Source organism: Neoarius graeffei, chromosome 7, assembly GCF_027579695.1.
Source record: "Neoarius graeffei isolate fNeoGra1 chromosome 7, fNeoGra1.pri, whole genome shotgun sequence".
Classification (NCBI taxonomy): Eukaryota; Metazoa; Chordata; class Actinopteri; order Siluriformes; family Ariidae; genus Neoarius; species Neoarius graeffei.
Genome location: NC_083575.1, coordinates 36,294,175 through 36,320,996, shown reverse-complemented (window position 1 = coordinate 36,320,996; position 26,822 = coordinate 36,294,175). Strand labels below are relative to the sequence as shown.

Genomic DNA, 26,822 nt, shown 5'->3' with positions numbered 1-26,822 from the left:
AGCTGTACTTCAGGGATGTCTGAATTTCTACAATCACTTTCCTGATGTCCAGATTTGTTCAGAGATTGCTCTGGCTGCTGTGCTTGCATCGGCAGCAGCCATTGTGTGTTTAGAGCGAGGAGCGGAACATTGCTGAGTGAGGGATCAGACAAGGACGAGGTGCATCAGGGAGCGTACAGACAGACACAAACTGAGGACAAAAGAGCCGCAAATCCAATTAGCCAGGAGAAATGGCAACTAGAAATCTTTATGGTAAATGAAATGGAGAACACGTCCTGTCTGGCTGCCCCACCCTTGTCTAATTCTCTCAACACACACGCGCACACACCTGGCCGCAGTGTTCTCATTAGAGCTAAAAGCATAGGCCCAAGAAGGATGGGGTGCCTTGACACGATTCTCAATAAATCCAGTGGAGTGGGGTTTTATAAAGCATGGCCTGTCTAATTTATGACATTGTTGTGAGAGCACTCCATTATGCTAATGCTTTTAAAGCAGGAGCAGAGGACAGTTAGATAAAGACAAGCATGGGATTGGGTGGAGCAAGCGGGAGGGATGGAGAGCTACAGAGGAGGTGGAAGGACAAACATAGGACAGCTTTTAAAAGTGCCCATCAATGTGGATCATGACAACAACTGCATCGCAACAAATACCCACTGAAAAGGACAAAGGACGAATCTGGAAGGGAGCAGGATAGGATGCAATGTTGGCACAAAATGTCTGTACTGGGTAAGCAAAAAACAAAAAAAAACCCACAACCCACACATCTCACACACACGGTGTCCTCCATGATGATTAGCACCCCTTGAAAAGATTAGTTAATAGGGTTAGGAAAAAAAATCCACTTTTTAGTGAAGTAGCTTCATCTCACACTTTAAAAAAAAAAACCCTGAGAAAAATCCAACCTTCAATTGAAATGAATTTATTCAGAGAAAAACAAATCCCTCGTCAAGAAATAATTATTTTCAACAAAAACATGTGCCACTCTTATTGGCACCCCTGGAAATTACACAATGTAAGTTAAGCGTGTTTCTCATTTAAATTATACATTTCTGAGTTGACTGGAGTGTGTAGGAACTTTCAAGCTGTAATCCATGACTTCCTGATTAACTGTGGGACAAATATGAGGACAGGCAGAGGCCAAAGTCCCTTAGTCATCCATCAACATGGGAAAGATAAGAGAATACAGAAACCAAATGAGGGAGAAGTGTGTTGACCTTCATAAGTCAGGGAATGGTTATTAAAAAAAGAAAAAAAAACCTTACTCACCTGAAAATCTCCATTTTTACTGTTAGGGCAATAATTTAAAAAAGGGGAAAAAAAAGTGGGCATCAACTGGAACTGTTACGAACTTGCCTGGAAGAGGACCCGAGTTCATTTTGCCCCCACGTACAGTGAGGAGGGTAAGAGGCAAAAAAAAAAAAAAAATCCTCAAGAATCACTGTTGGTGAATTACAAGAAAAAGTAAAATCTTGGAGTTTCCAAGTCTCCAAAACCACCATCACATGCCACCTTCATGCCAACAGATTATTTGGAAGGTGTGCAGGAAAAAGCCTTTTCTGTTTAGCTTACCACAAACGTAAGCACCTGAAGTCTGCAACATGCTACGACAACTTTGACTGAAACAGTGTTCTACTGTCTGATGTAACAAAAATGGAACTTTTTGGCAATAAACACTCAAGGTGGGTTTGGCATAAAAAGAAGAATGGCTATGATAAAAAGAACCCAATCCCTACTGTAAAATATGGTGGAAGTTTTGTGATGTCATGGGGCTGTTTTTCCTCCACAGCCTCTGGAAACCTTCTTAGGGTACACGGCATCATGGACTCCATGAAATTTTCAATCAAAATCTGGCTGCCTCTGCCAGGAAACTAAAACTGGGTCATCATTGGACAATGATCCATCGGCAAAACAGAACAATGATCCGAAGCATATGTCCAAATCAACACAAAAATGGTTATCTGACCACATGATCAAGCTTCTGCCATGTGGCCATCCCAGTCCTGACCTGAACCCTATTCAAAGCCTGTGGGGTGAGCTGAAGAGAAGAAGCACAAGAGAGGGCCTCGGACCCTGGATGATGGAGAGATTGTGTAAAGAAGAACGGTCTCAGATGCCCTGCTCTGTATCTCCAACCTTATTAAACGTCTCTCCAGAGGAGAGACTCAGTGCTGTTTTACTGACAAAGCGAGGCTGTACAAAGTATTAAATGCAGGGGTGCCAATAATATTGGCTCATGTATTTTTTTTTTAAATAACCATTTCTTGATGAGGGATTTGCTTTTCTCTGAATAAATTTATTTCAATTAAAGGTTTGAGCTCTTTCTCTCTGTCGACCACTGTAAAATTATCAGTTTCTCTGGTTTTACTATTTATAGGTATGTGTTTGAGGAACATGAACATTTTTTTTTTTATTCCATAAACTACTGACGTCATCCCCCCCGGCCACATAAAAATATAGTCACTTAGAGCATTTAATTGCAGAAAATGACAACTGGTCAAAATACAAAAAAAGATGAAGTGTTTTCAGACCTTGAATAATACACAGAAATCACTATCATTTTCAATTTTAAACACCACAATACTAATGTTTGAACTTAAGATGAGTTCAGAAATCAATATTTGGTGGAATAACCCTGACATTTAAATCACAGCTTTCATGCATCTTAGCATGCTCTCCACCAGTCTTTCACATTGCTCTTGGTTGACTTTATGCCACTCCTGGCACAAACATTCATCAGCTCAGCTTTGTTTGATGGCTTGTGACCATCATCTTCCTCTTGATCACATTCCAGAGGTTCTCAATGGGGTTCAGGTCTGGAGATTGGGCTGGCCGTGACAGGGTCTTGATCTTGTGGTTCTCCATCCACACCTTGACTGACCTGGCTGTGTGGCATGGAGCATCGTCCTGCTGGAAAACCCAATCCTCAGAGTTAGGGAACATTGTCAGAGTGGAAGGAAGCAAGTTTTCTTCCAGGATAACCTTGTACATGGCTTAATTCATGTGTCTTTCACAAACAAAAATCTGCCCCATTCCAGCCTTGTTGAAGCACCTCCAGATCATCACTGATCCTTCACCAAATTTCACAATGGGTGTGAGACACTGTGGCTTGCAGGCTTCTCCAGGTCTCCATCTAACCATGAGATGACCAGGTGAAGGGAGAAGCTGAAAACTGGACTCATCAGAGAAGATGACCTTACTCCAGTCCTCTACGGTCCAATCCTTATGGTCTTAGCAAACCTCAGCCTGGCTCTTCTTTGCTTCTCATTGATGAAGGGCTTTTTTCTAGCTTTACATGACTTCAACCCCACCCAAAGGAGCCTGTTTCGAACCACCCTTGCCGTGCACTTAACCCCAGCTGCCATTCTTTCTGAAAGTCACTTGATGTCATCATTCGGTTGTTGAGTGACATTCGAAGGAGTTGATGATCATCCCACTCAATGGAGGGTCGTTTTTACCCTCTGCCAGTCTGTAACTTTGTCGTCCCCAATGGCTGCTGCTTGATCTTGTTCTTATGAACTGTCATCTTTGAAATTTTGAGGATGGAAACAACCTGACGCTCACTGTATCCCTCTGGTCAGTAAAGCCAGAATTGAAGCCTTCTTTTTTCTCACTCAAAACTTTTCTTTTGAACGTTTTTGGCATGATGCCATCCAAACTGATACTACTGCAAGAGGATAGTGATGACCACAGCAGTGGTTTTCATACTTTTCCCTGTTAAATTAGATTTGGTTCAGGTGATCCCCTAATCAGTACCTCATTAAGTAAAATGAGGTGTGCTTGTGTTGGAATTTCTGCACAGACACTGGAATCAAATGGCTGCCATACATAGAGATGCTGATTTAAGAAAAAAAAATGAAGTGGTCTCTTAATTTTTTCCAGAGCTGTGTATATATATATATATATATATATATATATATATATATATATATATATATATATATAAAAAAATACACACACACACACACACACACACACACACACACACACACACACACACACACAAGTCTTAGTTTTGCTGTGTGTAAAGGAATGCTGTAGACCAAAAATGGCTTTAAAAAAATAATGAAATTAAATGTTTCAACATTAAAAAAAATACGATAAACATCAGTAAGCCTTAATAAATGAAACAATATTTGGTGCGAGACGACCCTTTGCTTTAAAAAAATACAATAGTCTCCGGTACAGTGAGTGCAGTTTGATAAGGAAATGAGCTGTAGGTTTTACTGAGCATCTTACAGAACCAGCCACAGTTCTTCTGGACACTTTGACTGTCACACTCGCTTCTTCATTTTCACCAAAACCCAGTAACCTTCATTATATTTTCTTTTTTTTTTTTAACCTGAAAAGTGCTCTCTTATGTAATATGCTGCTCCGATACAAACATTTTTTTTTTCTGCAACATTTAATTTTGTGCTGGAAAACAAACATTTGGAACTCTAAAATGTTTTTGTATTGACTCAATAGGAGACATAAAATAGAAATCTATAAAATTTGTATGAAAAAAATAGGGTGCCTAAGAAGAAACCTTTATTTGTCACATGCACACTTCAAGCACAGTGAAATTCATCCTCTGCATTTAACCCATCTGAAGCAGTGAACACACACGCACACACAGCCAGAGCAGCGGGCAGCCACACCAGAGCGCCCGGGCAGCAGTCAGGGGTTAGATACCTTGCTCAAGGGCACCTCAGCCCAAGGCCGCCCCACGTTAACCTACCGGTAACTGTATGTCTTTGGATTGTGAGGCGACCGTGCTAACCACTACACCACCGTGCCGCCCACTTTTGCACAGTACTGTGTGTGTATATTACACGCACACACGCGCATCTCAAACAATTAGAATATCATGAAAAAGTTAATTCTTTCATAATTTAATTCAAAAAGGTAAACTTTCATATATTTTATATTCATTACACGTAAAGTGAAATGTTTCAGGTATTTTTTGTTTTGAGGATTATGGCTTAAAGCTCATACAAATCAGAAATCCAGTATCTCAAATTGAAAAGTATGTTCATTTATACACTCAGTACTTGTTTGGGGCTCATGTACCATGAATTACTGCATCAATGCAGCATGGCATGGAGCTGATCAGCCTGTGGCACTGCTGAGGTGTTACTGAAGCCCAGGTTACTTTGATAGCAGCCTTCAGCTCATCTGTATTTTTGGGTCGGGTTTTTCTCATCTTCCTCTTGACAATACCTCCTAGATTCTCTATGGGGTTCAGGTCAGGTGAGTTGGCTGGCCAGTCAAGCACAGTAATATCATGGTCAGCAAACCATTTGGTAGCAGTTGTGGCACTGTGGGCAGGTGCTAAATCCTGCTGGAAAAGGAAATTGGCATCTCCATAAAGCTTGTCAGCAGATGGAAGCATGAAGTGCTCTAAAATCTCCTGGTAGATGGCTGCGTTGACTTTAGACTTGATAAAACACAGTGGACCAACACCAGCAGATGACATGGCACCCGAAATCATCACAGACTGCGGAAACTTCACACTGGACTTCAAACACCTTGGATTCTGTGCCTCTCCACTCTTCCTCCAGACGCTAGGACCTTGATTTCCAAATGAAATGCAAAAGTTACTTTCATCTGAAAAGAGGACTTTGGACCACTGAGCAACAGTCCAGTTCTTTCTCTCCTTAGCCCAGGTAAGACACTTCTGACATTGTTTCTGGTTCAGGAGTGGACTGATATTAGGAATGCCACAGCTGTAGCCCCTTTCCTGAAGACATCTGTGTGTGGTGGCTCTTGATGCACTGACACCGGCCTCAGTCCACTCCTTGTGAAGCTCTCCCAAGTTCTTGAATCGACTTTTCTCAATAATCCTCTCAAAGCTGCGGTAATCCCTGTTGCTTGTGCACCTTTTCCAGCCAGCCTTTTCAGTAATGACCTTCTGTAGCTTATTCACCTTGTGGAGGGTGTCAAGGATCATTTTCTGGACAACTGTCAAGTCAGCAGTCTTCCCCATGATTGTGGTTGTATGTACTGAACTAAACCAAGAGATACACGGTATTTATACTGTTTTACTCAAACTCGAAATGAAATATTCTAATATTTTTTTTCGCTGTAGGCCATACTTATCAAAATTAAAATTGAAAAAATGCTTGAAATATGTAATGAGTCTAGAATATATTTTTTAAAATTCACTTCCTTAAATAACTGACGGAAAATATTGAACTTTTTCATGATATTCTAATTGTGTGAGCTGCAATAGTACATGTACACAATTCTTTTTTCCCCCCTTTTTTCCTCAACTGAAGACTAGCTACTGTACATGACCTACAGCTATGATACTTGGTAATAACTGCCCTGGTAGCCTCTAAGAAAGTGTGTCTTTTGTTTGCTCTGTCAAAGCAGGTAAAGCTCACAAAAAGGTACTTCAACTGCACTTTTCCAGTTACAGGCCTGAGTGGCTATTAGTTTTGTTCTATTATAGTAAGCTTCAAACATCCATCCAACATTCTGGACTGAAATTGCAGCACAGCAAGAACAGCAGGCATTCACGAGAAGCTTAGCAATAAGCGAGACAGCAGAATACACAAGTAGCTTTGCAAAAAAGCTAACGGGCTAACAGTGATAATGCTCACACTGATGATCACCTTCTCAAAACCAAGTACTGTGTCGGTACATTAAGGCCCTTTCCACACGGCAATGGATTCAGGTGAATCTGATAAAATTGTTTATCGTTTCGGCCTGGCGTCCACACGGCACTGGCGTTTTGGGTGCCCCAAAACGAAATCTTTTGAGAATGGGTTCCAGAGTGGAAAAATCTGGCAACGGCACCGTTGCGAAGTCGTCTGGATGAGTAGAACGGATTTGTTTACGATGACGTCACAACCACATGACTGTCAGTGCTTCACACCGGGTAGAAGTGTAACGAACTCAATGCGAGTTGTCAACAAATCCTATAACTTGGTTCATGAAACGCGCTTACAAAATATTTTCACTGCTTTCCAAAAACAAAAACAATCCCGCCAGCAAAAATAGGGGGAAAAAAAGGAGCGATCTCACCTCTTCAGATGTTGGTTTAAGTCCGACAATACATTCCTCAAAAAGGGCGTAGAAGAACAAAGTAATCCATCAACGTGTAGCATTCAATTTATTCCGGACCATTACACTACGTTCACACTGCAGGCTGAAGTGACTCAAATCCGATTTTTTTCGCCCATATGTGACCTGTATCCGATCTTTTATTGACAATATGAACGACACAGATCCGATTTTTTCAAATCCAACCCAGGCCGTTTGGATATGTGGTCCTAATTCCGATTCCTATCCGATCTTTTCATATACGACTTCAGTCTGAACCGCCAGGTCGCATTCATCCGACTTACACGTCATCAACAAGCCACAAACGTCACTATTCTGTGCTGAAGTAGGCGGCGGGTCTCTGAAAAAAAGTTACAACAACATGGCTTTGATGTTCCTTTGAACGGAGGTTGCAGTCACTACCCCGCAGAACGCCTGAGCCAAAACCCTTGCCCTCTTCCTTCTCAACCTCCTCCTTAACATCAGGCTATTGTGCATGTTCTGGCTCCGTCGCAACAACAACTGCATCATCGCCAGGTACTCCATGCTGGCTACTGTCATACACAGGAAACTTTAGGTTACTTCCGTAAACACTGGCCATGCTCACTGCGTGTGACGTCGTCGTATCCTGCAATGCGCATGCGGAACACTTTTAGGTCGCTTTTCGTTCATACTGAGGATCACATACAAGTCGCATATATTTGTTAATGTGAACGACCTCACAAAAAAATCGGATTTCACAAAAAAATCGGAATTGAGCATTAAGCCTTGCAGTGTGAACGTAGCGTTAAAGAATCCTGGAGGATATCAGAATGTTGGCATACCGGCTTCCATCTACCCCCCATTCATTTCTTTTTCCGCGTCTTTTGTTTTACGCTACTGATTAATAATCAAAACTTTATGTGGCTGATGCTACAGAAGAAGGGGTTTATGCGCATGCGTCTACTTCTATTGTTCTGGTGTCTCCGATGGGACCGTCTTACAGAGTACGTAGAGGTGTGGCATGTGTATTGCATCGTTTTCAGCAAGCGTTGTGTTGCCATATGAACCTGATATTTTACTGATCCGTTGCCCATGTGGACGCGATATTTAAAAAAAAAATCTCGTTGCTGTTGTCGTGTGGATGTAGCCTAATGCCATGTACACACGTAGCCGGGTATTTTTAAAACCGAACATTTTCCCCCCCTCCGTTTATAAAAATGTTTTATCCACTCCACCTCGTCTTCGAAAAAAATCCCTTCCACACATAACCGAACATCTGCGTTTTCAATCACATTCATAAGCATTCCAAACCTGTAGATGGCATTATTTCCCCAAATCTTACCCCCTAATCACATCGCCTGTGCTCTTGGAGCAGTAGTTGGGCTTCTAAAATTAAAGATGTAAATAGCACCTGCACAATAATTAACGCTTTCAAGGCACTACTCCGATCCATTACTCTTTAGCTAGCCGCATACTACGCCGATTTTCAGCGTACCGAGCCAACTGAAGTCGCGAGTCAGGCGTAAAGACTAGTTTTCGATGGTACCGACTAATCTCACAGCCGATTCGAAAAACTAATCGGGAGCCAGACTGATCAGCGAGAGTCGCTAGCAATAGCCAATCATATCTTTCGCATATAACACGTGACATCATTAAACACAATTTCTAGCGCGAGAAATACGTGTTGGTAGCACCTAATGCAGGTATATACTGTAATTCCATAGACTGAAGCTTTATCCATAGACCCAGTGGGCTGGAAAGCCACTCTGCTCAAGTTGTGTGGCTGAATTCCAAATCACTTTAACTCCCCTATATAAGTGCACTATTTAAGGTTGGAAATAATAGCTCATGCAGCCTAGATAGTGCGCTACATATTCCATGTTGTGTCATTTGTAATTCAGCCTGTAGCATCTTCAAGTGTTGGATTTAACAGTAACTATATCCAATAGCCAATCACAAAGCTATTAAGTTGTCACGTGTCGCTTCAATCGCGACTGCACTCGTCAACAGTCGGGGGATATGTGCATGCCCTGTCGGGAGTCGGCTCTGAAATGGGTCGGTTCGGTACCGCGTGGATCGCCGTAGTGTGCGGCTAGCTTAAGTCCATGCTTAATCTGGCTTCTGCAGTAAAGAAAGGTCGCACGTTTGACGTCAGGGCAGATTTGTTGTCATTTTTTTGGCGCAGATTGTGACGTTCGAAAACGCAAAACTCCGGTTATCTCTGTCTACACGAAAAGGCATACACGGAGTTTTCAAAAATCTTCACTTTGCCCGGAGTTTTTTTAAATATTCGTTTTTGATGTGTTTTCATGTGGATGACAGGCCAAAGCGTAGAAAAATATCTTCGATTTAGCAGATACCCGGCTACGTGTGGACGGGGTCTTAGTCAAGTCAAGTCAACTTTATTGTCAAATATGCTATACATGCTTGACATACAGCACAGATGAAATTTCAGTCCTCTCTGACCCACGGTGCAAACAGGCAATGCAATAAATAAAAATAAAAATAGAATAATTGAAAAAACAAACAAACAATATAAACAGTATAAACACTCTAGATAAGAACTAGACATAGACTAAACACTCAGACAAACAATATAAACAGTATAAATAAACAGTATAAACACTAGATAAGAACTAGACATAGACTAAACACTCAAACAGACAATATAAACTGATCAAAAGCCAATATTGTTGTACTGTTCAGTGTGCCTGGCTGTTTATCACTTCTTTATACTTACATACTAACGTTAACTAACGTTAGCTGGCTAGCTTTTTCTTAACACTACTTGCTATTGTTCACGGTTGTTGTGCTGCATTTTCAGTCCAAAATGTTGCATGAATGTTTGAAGTTCACTATCATAAAACAGTACTAATAGCCATGCAGGTGTGTAACTGTTAAAAAGTGTTATAGTGGCTTTTCATGAGATTAAAGAAAAGTTTCATAAAGGTGTCCATGACCCCCCCCCCAAAAAAAAAAATCTGGACGCTGAGCATGCAGAGGTGGGAACTGACATCATTAAAACTTGCAAGTTACCACTTACAAAGCATCATGAATGCAGCAGTAATTTCATCAAAGGGGGTGGGGTTAATTTGGGGCAAGGCGAAGTCTTGATTTTTTTCACTGCAACTGCAATTCAATTTGCAAGTATTTGAAGACTCTAAAATTTACATACTGCCGCTTTAACAGTTTTCTCGTCACATTACAAAATTTTAACCATGTCATTTCTAAATCACACAAAGAGTAGGATCATGAATAAATGTGGCCCGGTGTAAAAAGAAAAGAAAAGAAATTGCAAGCTCTCCCCAACACGTCTTTGCGTCTGTACCTGTTCGTGTGTGTGAGTCACCATTCTCCAGGATGACAGCAAGGCCAGTGGAGGTGGCAGGCAGTCGGGAGGCACTGAGGTCCAATCGGGTCAGACTGTCTATCCCTCTGCTCAGCCTGCGCTGCAACACCAGCTCGGAGCGGCGCACTGAACCAGCTGGAGGCATCACCACGTGTACCGTGCTCTGCTCTGGCAGATCATAAGCCTAATACACCAGGAGAAAAAACATCCCATCATATTCCCAGTAAGCCCTTAGCTTGGCTCATCACAATTCATGTGTAATGTAGAATTGTTGAAACTACTTTTCTTTGATCTACCTACTTTGTCCTCATGAAAAAAAATATCCTACTCATGAGAATTTTTTTTTCCCCAAAAATAATAGCACGTTCACTCAAAGACAGATGTGACAAGAATGTGATACCTCTAAGGAATGTCTATTATTATTTTTTAAATTGTTATTTTAAAGAAAATTGCACTGTTTATGAAAATCTGTCTCCATTCATTCAAGAGGCCCCCAGTAGCTGTAAATGTCATAAGACATATTCCTGAAGACAGTTTGTGATTGGACACAAGATATTTCTGACAAGATGAAGCTACGGTATGGTTTGGCATCAACGTGTGAGCTCTAGGGAAATAAAATCCATCTTCCTAGTGGTATACCACAGCCTATAAAGAAACAATGTACTTGTAATGCATAATAAAGTGCAGAACTAAAGTACTCTCACACTGTGCCGTACTGCCGTCTATTGGCTTAAGTCTCTGCCATATGTTTCGTGACAAAAAACTTCAAACATTTCGGTCTCAATTAAAAAAGAAGAGCATTCGCAGGCCCAATGCAAATCCAGCTGGATGAGTGCACTTCAGACCGCTGGGATTACAACAGAGAGATATAAACATGCCAGTCAAGCAAAGCACTGGCACAAAGCCACTACCAAACAGAAGGAAGGACAAAACTTACAATGGAGAAAAATAACGCTGCCTCCCTCGGCTGCTGGAAAATAACACAATTAGCGACTGTACACAAACCCGTGCAAACTTTATCAAGCCATGTTCTATTAAAAAAAAAGTAATTACCTTTCCCCTTCAACCTTTAAGGTGTGGAGCTGTGGCCTGTGCAGTGTGAAAGCATATCTAGTTCTCCGATAGTTCACACTAACTCAGCTTGGACACCTACAATGTCTCACGTCTTGTCTTGCGTCTTATAATCCAGGGTCTTTATTTTGTATAGAACGTGAGATGCTGCTATTTGACTTCCCTCCATTTCTTTATGCTCAGGTTCATTTTCAAATAGAAATGCACAACGCAAATGAGCTCTCCAGTGACAAACATGTTGTCACTTGCCCTTTTCCACCAAAGCAGTTCCAGGGCTGGTTCGGGACCAGTGCTTAGTTTGGAACCGGGTTTTCTGTTTCCACTGACAAAGAACTGGCTCTGGGGCCAGAAAAAACGGTTCCAGGCTAGCACCAACTCTCTGCTGGGCCAGAGCAAAGAACCGCTTACGTCAGCGGGGGGGGCGGAGTTGTTAAGACCAACAACAAGACCGCGAAAGATCGCTATTTTTAAGCGACGAGAAGCAGCAGCTGTACAAACGCGAAGTCATCCATTATTATTATTGTTGTTGTTGCTGCTGCTTCTTCCGTGTTGTTTTTGCTTCGATATTCGCGCCAAGGTTTATGCAAACGTAGCGACGTAACTGACGTATACAGCGACGTAATGACGTGGCTTCCCTTAGCACCGCGAGCTATGGAAAAGCAAACTGGTTCTCAGCTGGCTCGCAAGTTGAACGAGTTGTGAACCAGCACCAGCACTGGCTCCGAACCAGCCCTGGAACTGATTTGGTGGAAAAGGGGTAACTGAAAGCAACAGGCTTATTAGAGCACCCACACACACTGATAGGTGAGAAGGTCCTTGATTGTGCAACAGTCTATAGACACGAGACCATTTCTCAGTGGGGAAAATATGGCTTGAAGAACAGGGTGGAATTGGGGGAGTCGGGGTTTGCGTTAAAATTAATTTGATTCTGTTCAATTTCCCAAGTCAGCTCCAAGGATTGGTTCATCATGACAAACTTAAGCTGAAGCCCCTCTGGTTTGGACTGAACCAGATGAGCATCATATTTCATGGACTGAAGGGCAGTCCTAACATACTCGGAGTCAGCTTCAGATAGTTCGTCATTACAGAGCTTTTTAAGATGACATATGATGACTGCATGGAAATTAGCATTGATTATACGCTGCATGATGGATGAAGAGTTAGAGTGCATCATCTATAACGGACAGGCATGGTAGATATGGCATATTGTGGTGGTCAGTAGTACCTTTGAGTTTTATGATAGCATTCTAGTTTCGTCATTGCATTTGTAATCAATGACGAAAGGCCTTCTGTGTCAGCCGGATGACCCGCATGATTGAAAGGGTCACACTGACAACACTCAGTGCACCTGAATGGATTACTGAGTCCGCCTGACATGTCCCGCCATCACACTGATCGATTCTCCAAAGTCTCAGAAATAACACTCATCTCATCTCATTATCTCTAGCCGCTTTATCCTGTTCTACAGGGTCGCAGGCAAGCTGGAGCCTATCCCAGCTGACTACGGGCGAAAGGCGGGGTACACCCTGGACAAGTCGCCAGGTCATCACAAGGCTGACACATAGACACAGACAACCATTCACACTCACATTCACACCTACGGTCAATTTAGAGTCACCAGTTAACCTAACCTGCATGTCTTTGGACTGTGGGGGAAACCGGAGCACCCGGAGGAAACCCACGCGGACACGGGGAGAACATGCAAACTCCACACAGAAAGGCCATCGCCGGCCACGGGGCTCGAACCCGGACCTTCTTGCTGTGAGGGGACAGCGATAACCACTACACCACCGTGCCGCCCACTATTATTATTATTATTATTATACATTCCTTTCGGGTGTTCAACGCGTCTTTCTCTTTCAAAATTCTCTCAAAATCTTCCGTAGTTAACAAAGCAAATCTGGCGGCCATATTTGTTTACAAATCATCACAGTTGCTCATGAGCACGGAAGCTTTACTTTACATCTCCAACGTGTGACGTCATGTTGTCTTGACAACCATGCAATATCATAAACCATATTCAATGCTCATTCTCCATTGGGTAGAGTGACGTAATACACGTAGGATAAGCGCTATGCTAACAATGTTGAATACTATCAAACCAAATTAATGAAATCCACTAGAAGTAAATAGAATACATGTTTTTATTCCATAAAAAAAGTGTCCTGTATGTATAATAATACAGATTATTATACATATGGCGACACGGTGGTGTAGTGGTTAGCACTGTTGCCTCACAGCAAGAAGGTTCTGAGTTTGAGCCCAGCGGCCGACGAGGGCCTTTCTGTGTGGAGTTTGCATGTTCTCCCCGTGTCTGCGTGGGTTTCCTCCCACAGTCCAAAGATATGTAGGTTAGGCTAACTGGTGGCTCTAAATTGACCGTGAGTGTGAATGTTTGTTTGTGTCTCTGTGTGTGTGTCAGCCCTGCGATGAGCTGGCGACTTGTCCAGGGTGTACCCTGCCTCTCGCTCATGGTCAGCTGGGATAGGCTCCAGCTTGCCCGCGACCCTGCACAGGATAAGCATTTACAGATAAAACAAACATACATTATACATACAGGCCACTTTTTCTGGGGGGGAGTATTCTATTCCCATCTAGTGGGTTTATTGATGTCATGCAAGATTGTAATCATATCGTTTAACTTCCATGTATTACGCCACTCTCCCCAATGGAGAATGAGCGTGCAATATTGTTATAATATTGCACGTTGTCAAGACAACACGACGTCACACTTTGGAGCTCATGCGAAGATCCAATGACAAAACTTTTCTGCTGCACATGCGCACAATCATTTCTTTGTCAGCTGGGAGAGAGAGAAGACGAGGCTAATTCAGTGCTCAGATTAAGCACTAAATAAATAAAACTAAAGATGTACTGAACACCTGAAAGGCTACCAAAACTTCATTATATATTCTTCATGCGTATTTACAAGAGAAAAACATACCAACGGACACTGAAAAACTGGAAAAGACACACGTCGGAGATGTAAAACTTCTGCACTAGTGAGTGACTGACTTTTTGTACACAAACTTGTCTACAAGGTTTGCTTCATTAAAAGCGAAAGATTTAGAGAGAATTTTGAAAGAGAACGATGCGCTGAACAACCAAAAGGCTACCAAAACTTCACTGGATACTCTTCACGCATATTTACAAGAGAAAAACATGCCAAAGGACATCGAAGAAGTGGAAGAGCGCACAATAGCTCTCTTTTACAATTGTCAAAGTTCTACTTGGAGGTGAGGAAAAGTGACGGAGACTTTTACAAGAGGACTTCGCTTGTGGACTTCACTCAGCAAAGCCTTTTTGTTTTGAACAGCTGCAATGTAACAATTAACTACAACCAGAAGTAACTTTGAACTTGAACTGTCAACCTGGATATAGCTTGTATACAAGTTGGGTTGTTGTTCAGGCTTTTTGGATTTGGACCATTTTTATTGTTAGAACTTTGACTTTATACATTGGATTGACAGAATATTGCGATAACCTGGCGACTTGTCCAGGGTGTACCCCACCTCTCGCCTATAGTCAGTCGGGATAGGCCAGTGTTGGGCAAGTTACTTCAAAACTGTTTTGCATTATTTATTACTTGTTACTGTCATTTTAAAGTAATTAGTTACATTACAATATTACTGTATTTAAAATGTAAGGTATTACACTACTATTGCATTACTTTTAAGTTACTCTCACCAAAATAACTGGATGTATGGATTTGGCAATCTAAATGTAGCTCAAGACGCTCAATTAGCTCATCACACATCCAGTGGAAGGTGATGTGGTATCTGACTGAGCTCGGCTTATGGTTAAAAACACTAGAATATAATAGCCACAGTGATGGCTCATGGCAAAAATACAATACAAGGAACAATCATCGCAAGAACAGACAAAAGGTGAAAGTCTGGCAAATTGTGATAGAAATACTGTAACTTTACACCTATTCATATTAACATTAATTGAACTGTATTGTATTGTAATGTCATGAAAGGATACAAAATTAGCATTTTTATGCCTTTATTGTTTTCAAGTTTACAGCATTAAGCATAGTTTATGCTTCATAAAAAAAAAAAGATTAGCCCTAAGGGATATGACTCCATTTCAGAAATTTAACAAAAATGAACATATTATGGCAAATCGTAGCCTACAATAAAACTGGCCTGAAAAATAAAAACCCCACAAGCCTTTTAAATCACAGCTAGAAAATGACTATTAGCTATATGAGGCTACCCAATCACATTTCGAAAAACAGAATTAGAAATAACAAAATCAAAGTGCTTTTAATGATATTGAAGTGCTTAGGCATATTAGCCCTCGAGGAAAGGCAGCTCAATCACTTTAGTCTGACTTCCGACCAGAAAAAAAAAAAACTCAGTTATACAGGACAAAAATATAAGTCAGCATATCTTCAACAACATACTCCGCCACAAGTCTCCTATAACCTCCTGAGGCTGAAGGAGCATCTCAGAGCAGCAGAACGTTAATTTTGGCTGCTTTGTGATTTTATCGCCACTCTCATCCTCCGCTTGCTTCCTTGCTAACTTCATGTTACTATGGCACCTCTGTAAATGCTTAGTTCAATTACTGGTGCTATTTCGGGAAGTGGACAGTTCTTTAGGTTTAGCACACAAAGTGCATTTGACTACGATGTTCTTCACATCCTTATTTTTCACAAACTTAAAGTAATGGGCGTGTGCCTATCTGGAGAATGTGCTGTCCGACATTAGATCAGCTGCAGGTTCACTCATCTCTCTCTTCTGTCTGACTAGCCTAAAGGAAAAGGAAGTGAAACATTTTGCGCGGACGTTTCACCTCTGCTGATCTCGCGGTGATTTTGGCGAATTTGTATGAAGGAAAAAAAGCCCACCACTTCATTCCAGGTTAAAAATGCATTGTAACGCACGTTACTGACATTTGTACCGAGTAAAATATTACCAAATTTTTTCTGTAATGCCTTACATTACCGCGTTACTGCAAAAAGCAATGCATTACAGTAATTCGTTACTTTTGTAACGCGTTACTCCCAACACTGAGATAGGCTCCAGCTTGCCTGCGACCCTATAGAACAAGATAAGCAGCTACAGATAATGGATGGATGGATGGATGGATGGATGGATGGATGAATTACATTCGATCAGAATCAGCATTCAATATTCAATAATAACAGCATTCGATAATAACAAGCCAGCTCATAAACATCCGGTGAAACGTCACTTGTTGTGTCAGCATCTTCATTTGGGTGAGGTAGCTATAAAGAGAGAGTCTATTATAGGGTACAGAAATAGGTTTAATATTTCAGCCTAATATTTCAATTAAAAAAAATAGGTGAAAGAGATGGAAAAGTCATTTAAATTTCAGCATCATGGGTTGATGACAGCTGAGCACTGTTGTGTGCAATTCGGCCATTAGGTTTCACTCTTTCCTCTCTGATGACCAACAACGAAAAAATTGGATCATAAATAAAACAAGAACAAGAAGAGACAACCGAATATAAATAGTGTCCTATAAATAGTGTACGATTGAGTAAATTATTTGTTAGGAATCAGAGTGCAGTTGGTACACGATTCTATTATCCTACAGGTCCCAATAGTATTACAGTCACTATCTATTCTCTCACCTATATTACACTGGCAAATAACATCTTCATTCCCAGAAAGCAGAGACTTTTAACATGATTACAGTGAACCTGTTCTCATTCCCTTAGACTCATTTTTCCCCTCACTGACCTGAAGCATCTTGCCCTCGCAGTCACCTCTCCTGCCTCACTCTAGTCAGAAACTGAGAAGCAACCCGGTTATCTCAAGCAGAGTAATGGGAGAATGTATATATCTCGATGCTGCCAACTTACAGCCCTGTGCAAAAGTTTTAGGCACCCTATTTTTTTTCATACAAACTTAGTTATAGATTTCTATTTTATGACTTCTACATTATCGAGTCAGTACAAAAACATTTTAGAGTCCAAACGCTCGTTTTCCAGCACAAAATTAAATGTTACAGAAAAAAAAAATTGTATCTGAGCAGCAGATTACATAAGAGACCACTTTTCAGATTAAAAAAGAAAGCATAATGAAAGCTACTGGGTTTTGGTGCAAAAATTAAGAAGCGAGTGTGACGGTCAAAGTGTCCAGAAGAACTGTGGCTGGTTCTGCAAGATGCTCAGTAAAACCTACAGCTCATTTCCTTCTCAAACTGCACTCACTGTACAGGAGACTACTATTTTTTTAAAGCAAAGGGTCGTCTCGCACCAAATATTGACTTTGTTTCATTTATTATGGCAGTGGTTCTCAACCACTGGGCCACGGCTCACTAATAGCGCCGTCTAGTGGGCCGTGATTTTTTTTCAAGTTTGAAGCCAAATACTAAATAGGTCAGGATGTCTAGTGTCACAAATCCGGTAGCTGGTTTGCCAAACACTTTTCATGTGGAATAAATACATTTGTGGGTAAATTAAGAAGAACAAGCCTTTATTTTTGTCACATTCCTCCTCTACATTTAACCCACATACGCACACGCGTGCACACACAGAGAGAGAGAGAGAGAGTGCAAACAGTGTGTAGAATAAATAAATACGTTTGTGGGTAAATTATATGGATCTGTGATGCCTGGTGGAAAAGAAAAACAGGGAGGATTGAGAATCGAGTGACTGTGGTTTGTTTACACCAGATACTAAAACTTGTAGCATCCTAGCAACCATCGCAAAGACGCGTACAAAAAGCCAAGAAATTCCTCCTTACCCGGGCAAAAACGATGCAGGATTTATCTTCTAGTGTCCTGATCCCCAGATCTTTAACCCAGCCACATATTGAAAGTTGTACTCCTCCATGCTCTTCCAGGTTTTCATCTATGTGTCCGTGTAGAACGATGTCTGCAGCACCAGGTAGTTTGAGATGTCGGGGAACTCAACGGATGGATAATTTTCCAACTCATAATGAATGAATGACTTTATTTAAATGCCATAAGTTGATCAGCAGAGCTGGTGGGGTCGTGCATGTACAGATACAAATAATTACAAATACAAAAGACTAAAAATGTACACAATCTTTAAAAAACCCTTAAAATCTGTTGATTATCTGTTAATTATCTTCACATTAAGTTAATTAATAGTATGCATAACCATTGTCTTTGTATTTAGTTACAGCTACAATAGAATCAAAATTTATTCTACTAATGTCAAATTTAGCTTGCAAATTTTTCTTTCATAGGAAAAATCCTTCTTTGTTAGCGTGTAAGGATCTAATCCCACTGAGTGGTGTCTATATCCACTTTTTTTGAGTGCACTTTTTGGTTTTAATATCTTGCTTGTTTGCTGTACACGAACATGGCAATAAGTTCTTGTGTTAATGGACCAGACTCCACTTTTGGGTCATTAATCCCTTTTGACTTAGAATGCCCTGCATGCATGCATGGTTTTATGTTGGCTTCTGGTACATCGATACAGTTTTAAATACAATACCTACAATTAAAAACAGTTTGATTCTATTGCATTTATTTAGGCTCCCATCTGTAACAGGGAGTGATGTTGCATCCCATTAATATACTTTACAGTAGATTATTAGATTCAAATAAAATAGATAAGCCAAAATAATTGAGGATCTTTTTTAATGGGCCCTGACTCGGTACAAGTATAAATAGGTGGGTCTTAAAGTGGAAAAGGTTGAGAACCCCTGTATTATGGCTTACTGTTGTTTATCGTGTTTTTTTTTAATGTTGGCACATTTCATTTGATTATTTTTTAAGCCATTTTTGGTCTACAGCATTTCTTTACATTAGAGGTGGACAAAGTATCCAACTTCATTACTAAAGTCAAAGTACAGATCCCACCAGTCAAATGTGACTCCGATACAAGTGAAAGTTGTACAGTCAAATTTTTACTTAAGTTAAAGTACTGAAGTACTTGCTTTTAAAAATACTTAAGTATTAAAAGTACATTTTCTGTCAACACATCATTGTATTACTGCCAAAACGCTTACAGTACCGAATGCTGTTACCAAAGACAGAAATGTGAACTCACAAAATGAACGCATGCTGTGCCATCATGGTGGTTTAACGTTAAGCTAGCTAGTCAGTGAAACTCCACCTGACATGCTAGCAAACTCTTTTCAAACTCGAATCATATTCGGTAGCTAATGGTACTAGAAAAGAAAGATTTCTACATTCTGTTTATTTGGCAAAATTATGCTAAAACATTTCTGAAAGGACTTCAGACAAGTTAACATTATCCATGTTAGCGTAACTCCGTTTTTACATGCTAACTAACAGTGTCCAAGTTAACTAGCTATGTGTTAACGTTAGCCATGGACAAGGCGATGGCAACTTGGCAGGCAAATCCATAGAAAGTCATTTGACTAATCAGACTGTATAGCTATTGCAACATTATTGCCAGCTCTAAAAGCACACACAACTTTGTTGCAAGCTTTCTCTTGGAATAAAACGTTTATATACCTCAATATGCTTCCGCAGGTTGGATGGCGGGCGGCACGGTGGTGTAGTGGTTAGCGCTGTCGCCTCACAGCAAGAAGGTCCTGGGTTCGAGCCCCGGGGCCGGCGAGGGCCTTTCTGTGTGGAGTTTGCATGTTCTCCCCGTGTCCGCGTGGGTTTCCTCCGGGTGCTCCGGTTTCCCCCACAGTCCAAAGACATGCAGGTTAGGTTAACTGGTGACTCTAAATTGACCGTAGGTGTGAATGTGAGTGTGAATGGTTGTCTGTGTCTATGTGTCAGCCCTGTGATGACCTGGCGACTTGTCCAGGGTGTACCCCGCCTTTCGCCCGTAGTCAGCTGGGATAGGCTCCAGCTTGCCTGCGACCCTGTGGAAGGATAAAGCGGCTAGAGATAATGAGATGAGATGAGATGAGATGAGATGAGATGAGATGAGGTTGGATGGCGAGTTTTGGTAGGCCGTGATGTGGTTCATTTTTGGCAAACAAAGCAAACATTTAAAATGAAACGGCTCTTTATTCCCTTCAGAAAACTGAAACATGGATTCTAGCTATAGCCATGGGTGCGTTCATTCCCCAGAAAAACTGTCTCCTTCCATTCTGCCATCAACTGATCGTGTTCAAATAATGCTGCTGAGAAATCATTGAACTTGATTTTATACAGTCTACGGACGTGACCCGAGTGATTACCAATAGTCTGTCTTAGTGTCACCTGCGAAAAAAAACCCAATCACGTTTTAGAAAAAACAAAACCAAAGAAACATCCATTTTCAAAGCTGCTTCACAATAACGAGGACCTTGATAGAAATGTAGTGGAGTGAAAAGTACGATATTTGTCTTTCAAATGTAGTGAAGTTAAAGTTCCCAAAAACAGTAATACTTGAGTAAAGTACAGATACTCAAAAAGTGTACTTAAGTACAGTACTCAAGTAAATGTACTTCATTGCTGTCCACCTCTGCTTTACATGTGCCTAAGACTTTTGAACAGGACTGTATATGCCAAGTTATATCCTGTTTGCTGATGGTATGCTATCGTTAGTGTTTAGGCTCTGTTGCTAGCTGTCTACTGGTAGTAACACATAGAGTGACAGAATTATACTTTTGCTAACTACACACTTTTTAGACCACGGGTTGGCCTAGTGGTTAGCGTGTCCGCCTCTCGACTGCAGTGTGCGAAATTACCACGTGCCCGGTAGCCCGACGCTATCAACTTTTTCGTCAGGCCATTAACTATAAAAAGTAGCGAGTCCGTCATGCCACAAACATTAGCCCGCCTGTGAACATACATTTTGACGGTTTCATGCTTGTATTACTATGTCCCTAACACGACACGTCCACCTTTTGCAAGGATTGTTTTCATTGGTTATTTTGTCAGATACGTCACAAAGTTGTAAAACGAAAGCGAATCAGCTGCCATCTCTTAAATGAGCAGTTTATCACATTACATTTTGCCGACGTTGTGGCGCGAGTTCCTACAGGAGTGCGCTTTCTCGCCTTTTCGTGACAATCATGTGGAAGTTTCTGGGTTTGCCTGAGAAAAAAAGTGAAGCAGAAGAAAACAGAAGAAGAAATCAAAGCTACTAAGAAGCGATATGAGGAAGAAAAGCGGGAGAGGACATTTAAACCAGGTTGGCTGCAGACATACAATTGGTTGTTGTACTCAAATACACAAAAACAGATGTTTTGCCGACCTTGCCATTCAATTTATGGTCCGTACGCTGTTAGAAAACCCGGACTGAAAACTGACAAATATCACAAGTATGCGAATGCTCCTCTTGTGTTGGGCTCACAGAACTTCAAAAAACACACACTAGATGTGCATCAGGCATCCGAGGGTCATACATTCACACTGGCCATCAACTTTTAATGCTGGCCATGAACATTGAAAAGTTAAGAGCCCTGTTGGCCATTTCTGATTTTCAAGATATTTCACACACTGCTCGACTGGGAGATTGTGAGTTCTACTCGTGGTCGGGTCATACCAAAGACCATCATAAAAATGGTACCTACTGCCATCTGGCAAGGCACGCTGCAATACAGAAGCAAGAGGGGAGTCAAACTCTTGTGGTTATCAAAGGCCCCACCCCCCACTGTAACCCTGGCTATATAATAGGCTGAGGGCTACTGAAACGGACATTGGCGCCACACCCAAACGCCTCAAAGATGTGGGTAGTCCGATAGGAGACTGCCTGGGAAGACCAGATCCTGGCATGGGAGGGACTTTGACTTTTTTTTGACTAACTACACACCTTCATAGTCATGAGTATAGTGGTGCTTGAAAGTTTGTGAGCCCTTTAGAATTTTCTATATTTCTGCATAAATACGACCTAAAACATCATCAGATTTTCACACAAGTCCTAAAAGTAGATAAAGAGAACCCAGTTAAACAAATGAGACAAAAATATTATACTTGGTCATTTATTTATTGTGGAAAATGATCCAATATTACATATCTCTCAGTGGCAAAAGTATGTGAACCTCGAGGATTAGCAGTGAATTTGAAGGTGAAATTAGAGTCAGGTGTTTTCAATCAATGGGATGACAATCAGGTGTGAGTGGGCACCCTGTTTTATTTAAAGAACAGGGATCTATCAAAGTCTGATCTTCACAACACATGTTTGTGGAAGTGTATCATGGCACGAACAAAGGAGATTTCTGACGACCTCAGAAAAAGCGTTGTTGATGCTCATCAGGCTGGAAAAGGTTACAAAACCATCTCTAAAGAGTTTGGACTCCACCAATCCACAGTCAGACAGATTGTGTACAAATGGAGGAAATTCAAGACCATTGATACCCTCCCCAAGAGTGGTCGATCAACAAAGATCACTCCAAGAGCAAGGTGTGTAATAGTCGGCGAGGTCACAAAGGACCCCAGGGTAACTTCTAAGCAACTGAAGGCCTCTCTCACATTGGCTAATGTTAATGTTCATGAGTCCACCATCAGGAGAACACTGAACAACAATGGTGTGCATGGCAGGGTTGCAAGGAGAAAGCCACTGCTCTCCAAAAAGAACATTGCTGCTCGTCTGCAGTTTGCTAAAGATCACATGGACAAGCCAGAAGGCTATTGGAAAAATGTTTTATGGACGGATGAGACCAAAATAGAACTTTTTGGTTTAAATGAGAAGCGTTATGTTTGGAGAAAGGAAAACACTGCATTCCAGCATAAGAACCTTATCCCATCTGTGAAACATGGTGGTGGTAGTATCATGGTTTGGGCCTGTTTTGCTGCATCTGGGCCAGGACGGCTTGCCATCATTGATGGAACAATGAATTCTGAATTATACCAGCGAATTCTAAAGGAAAATGTCAGGACATCTGTCCATGAACTGAATCTCAAGAGAAGGTGGGTCATGCAGCAAGACAACGACCCTAAGCATACAAGTCGTTCTACAAAAAAATGGTTAAAGAAGAATAAAGTTAATGTTTTGGAATGGCCAAGTCAAAGTCCTGATCTTAATCCAATCGAAATGTTGTGGAAGGACCTGAAGCGAGCAGTTCATGTGAGGAAACCCACCAACATCCCAGAGTTGAAGCTGTTCTGTACGGAGGAACGGGCTAAAATTCCTCCAAGCCGGTGTGCAGGACTGATCAACAGTTACCGGAAACATTTAGTTGCAGTTATTGCTGCACAAGGGGGTCACACCAGATACTGAAAGCAAAGGTTCACATACTTTTGCCACTCACAGATACATAATATTGGATCATTTTCCTCAATAAATAAATGACCAAATATAATATTTTTGCCTCATTTGTTTAACTGGGTTCTCTTTATCTACTTTTAGGACTTGTGTGAAAATCTGATGATGTTTTAGGTCATATTTATGCAGAAATATAGAAAATTCTAAAGAGTTCATAAACTTTCAAGCACCACTGTATAGCTGGATACATACAACTTAAATCCTTTTTCACATTTGCCCAATGAAGTCTTTGAGTTTGACTGAATTAGGCAGTGTACATCATTAGTGTTTACTCGAGGTAGATCTTGCAGGCAAGCAAGTATAGAATGACACCTTTGACAGTTCACCAGAAATGACAGTTCAGAGGAAAACATGGATATAATGGATGTTTATATCCATAAAACATGAGTAACAATTAAAATCTGTTCACTGTGTGTCCATCCTCTGGAGGATTATGAAGCTATCATGAATCTGCTGTGCATTCACTCAGCATTGATATGACCTTTCCAAATTATGATGTGCTCTTTGGAGAGCCCGATCAACAAGTCAGTATTTTAAAGACAGAGACGGGCTGCATAAGCAACATCTCGCGTCTCTGGAGGCACACAATGACAGAATTTCAATTTTAAGAGTGAGGAGACAATCAATGAGTCCTTCATTCAGAATCTTAAGCAGCCCAAAATTTGCTGCACTTAATTTGCCAAGGTCATCTGAGGTTAAAGCGATCTCCCATGGATCAAGCAACACAAAATATTCATTTGGAAGTAGCTCGACACTGCACATGTGTTGAATGCAAGTGGTACTGAACAAAAACTCCACACTGTTTACTCTCTTTCCAGCAAGCCACTTCACCGTCTGTGTTTATAAAGCATAGCGGTAGGGATATAAAGAAAGGACAGGCTCTATTGTCAAAAAGTCATATTCATATCCACCTGAGCCTCATGATCCTGGATTTTTTGATACACCTGCAAAAGGATTTGTCATTCTAAGCCTCAGATAAACACAATTACACACTTTTGACATCCGATTGCAAAATGTGCCAGGAAGGCTGATGAGCTGTTCAGAGTGTAGCAAATCTGACAAAAATTATATATATGAGTGATTCCACGCTTATGGGTACTGAAATGGGGACATGAACTTATTTTTAAAAATTCACCTAAAACCATTTCTTTTTTTACCATCAGGTCACAAAACATGTAATCTTTAATGAATGATATGTTAAAAGATAACTTTAATTTTCTGAGATGTAATAAAAACATATTTATATGCCAAAGTCAGAACGTAACAGAAGTGTTGTGGACATATAGATTCTCAATTTTAACAATGTAGAATTACTTTTTGAAACATAGGAAGGTGATGTTTTAGCAAATATAATTAATAAACATGTGTAGTAGAATAAACATACACATTCTTTCAATAAGATTAACATGGTATATAGCTAGATTGTAATTAATCTGTAACAGACGCGAGATGGACAATCGTAACAGAAGTAATGTAACAGACATCATTTTGGAACTCATAGGCTTGACTTTGGCATATAAATATGTTTTTATTACATCTCAGAAAATTAAAGTTATCTTTTAACATATCATTCATTAAAGATTACATGTTTTGTGACCTGATGGTAAAAAAAGAAATGGTTTTAGGTGAATAAGTTCATGTCCCCATAAGCGTGGAATCACTCATATATATATATATATATATATATATATATATATATATATATGTGTGTGTGTGTGTGTGTATATATATATATATATATATATATATATATATACACACACACACACACACACACACACACACATACCTGTGTGTACACACACACACACTTGTGTTTGGAAAGCTGGGCCAAACTGAGTTTGCTGAGACAGATAGAGATGCTGAGGAAACCTCCTGCTGCATACACATACAAGCAGATGGTGGGGAAAAGCTAGGCTAAGACAGACAAAGCCCACGAAGGCTGTGTGACTAATGTGAGCAGGGAGTTCCAAGTCCCATGGCAGCTCAGTCAAGCAACCACGACAAGCCTGACGCAAAGCCAAGGACGATGGCGTCAAACTCCGTTACACTCTGTGAGTGTGTGCTGATAAACAAGCACGAACAAAGCTGAAATGAGGAGTCTGCCATCTCAATGGGCGGGGTGCAGGAAGGAAAGCAAATAATCTTTGAGCCTGACTGTGTCATGTTAACCTTAGGAACATGAACTACTCTCTCAGCTGCTTTTCCAGAACAAAAACAAACAGAGATGGAAAAGAAATTAGGGAGCTGAGTGAAAAAAAGATCACAGAGTTTCTAAAAAATGAAAAGAAAGGAAAACCAGAGCACTGTTAATAATTAATATGTAGTTAGTAATAGCCAATACATTAACAGTTTATTTATTTGACATAGAATAAATCAATTATCTATAAAATTCCTCCACGGGTCAAAGTTACTCTGCATAGACTTCATGGATAAAGCTGATTATTATATCCTCATTCACTGGATATGAGCAATTGTGAGCTCTGATTGGCTACTCTATTACTAGGCTATCAGCTCATATACCGTGAGTAGAGAAAAACAAAAAATGACACCTTTGTTGTCAAGTATTTAAAAGAAACAGAAAGAGCTAAAAGAATATAGCTGCCCCCCCATCTTCTGTTCCACACTCCAGCCCAGTTGGTGGCGGTAATGCACCTTTAAGTTGGTTTGCCAACCGCCAAAAAAAACCCTAAAGAAGAACAAAATAATAATGTTGGAGTGTGTTGCTGAACCAACCAAGGATGAAATAAAAACTACTCGAAAACAAAACCCCAAAAAATACAAACGAGTGTTCTGAGAGCACAATATCCCCCGCTGGCAACTATGCCATAACTCTGGTAAAATGCGACTGAACTGAACGAAATTGCAACATGCATGTTACTGACATATAACAAAGCCTTTTGCCAAGTTTGGTGAAATTCCTCCACAAATTGTGAGAAGAGTTGATTTCAGAAGAACGTACACCCTCATGAAATTGTCAAAGTTATTTAATCAAGGGTCAAAATTCTGGTACAATTTTCATAAACGAAATTAAATCGCAATATGCGTATTACCGTCATATAGCAAGCCTTTGGCCTTGGCCTTTTGCCAAGCTTCAAGAAATTCATCCACAAATTGTGAGGAGTTGATGTCAAAAGGCGAGCACACCTTCATGAAACTGTCAAAGTACAAGGTTGTTAATCAAGGGCCACAATTCTGGTAAAATGCGACCAAATTGAGCAAAAATAACAATATGTGTACTACCAACATATAACAAATGTCTTTTGC

The 26,822-nt window shown here is 40.7% G+C and overlaps 1 protein-coding gene across 2 annotated transcripts in view; it reads right to left on the bottom strand.

Moving 5' to 3' along the window:
• Window positions 1–26,822, bottom strand: part of prkn (parkin RBR E3 ubiquitin protein ligase) — a 308,907-nt gene that overhangs the window by 169,522 nt on the left and 112,563 nt on the right. Inside the window, exons 1-2 of one of the 2 annotated variants that reach the window (XM_060924649.1) lie at window positions 11,411–11,479; window positions 10,337–10,541 (exon numbers count right to left, since the gene is read on the bottom strand). In XM_060924649.1, coding sequence (XP_060780632.1) covers window positions 10,337–10,502 — 166 coding nt within the window. In that variant the 5' untranslated portion in view covers window positions 10,503–10,541; window positions 11,411–11,479. Of the gene's footprint in view, window positions 1–10,336; window positions 10,542–11,410; window positions 11,480–26,822 lie in introns of those variants that run through there. The other variant, XM_060924648.1, reaches the window with a different exon arrangement.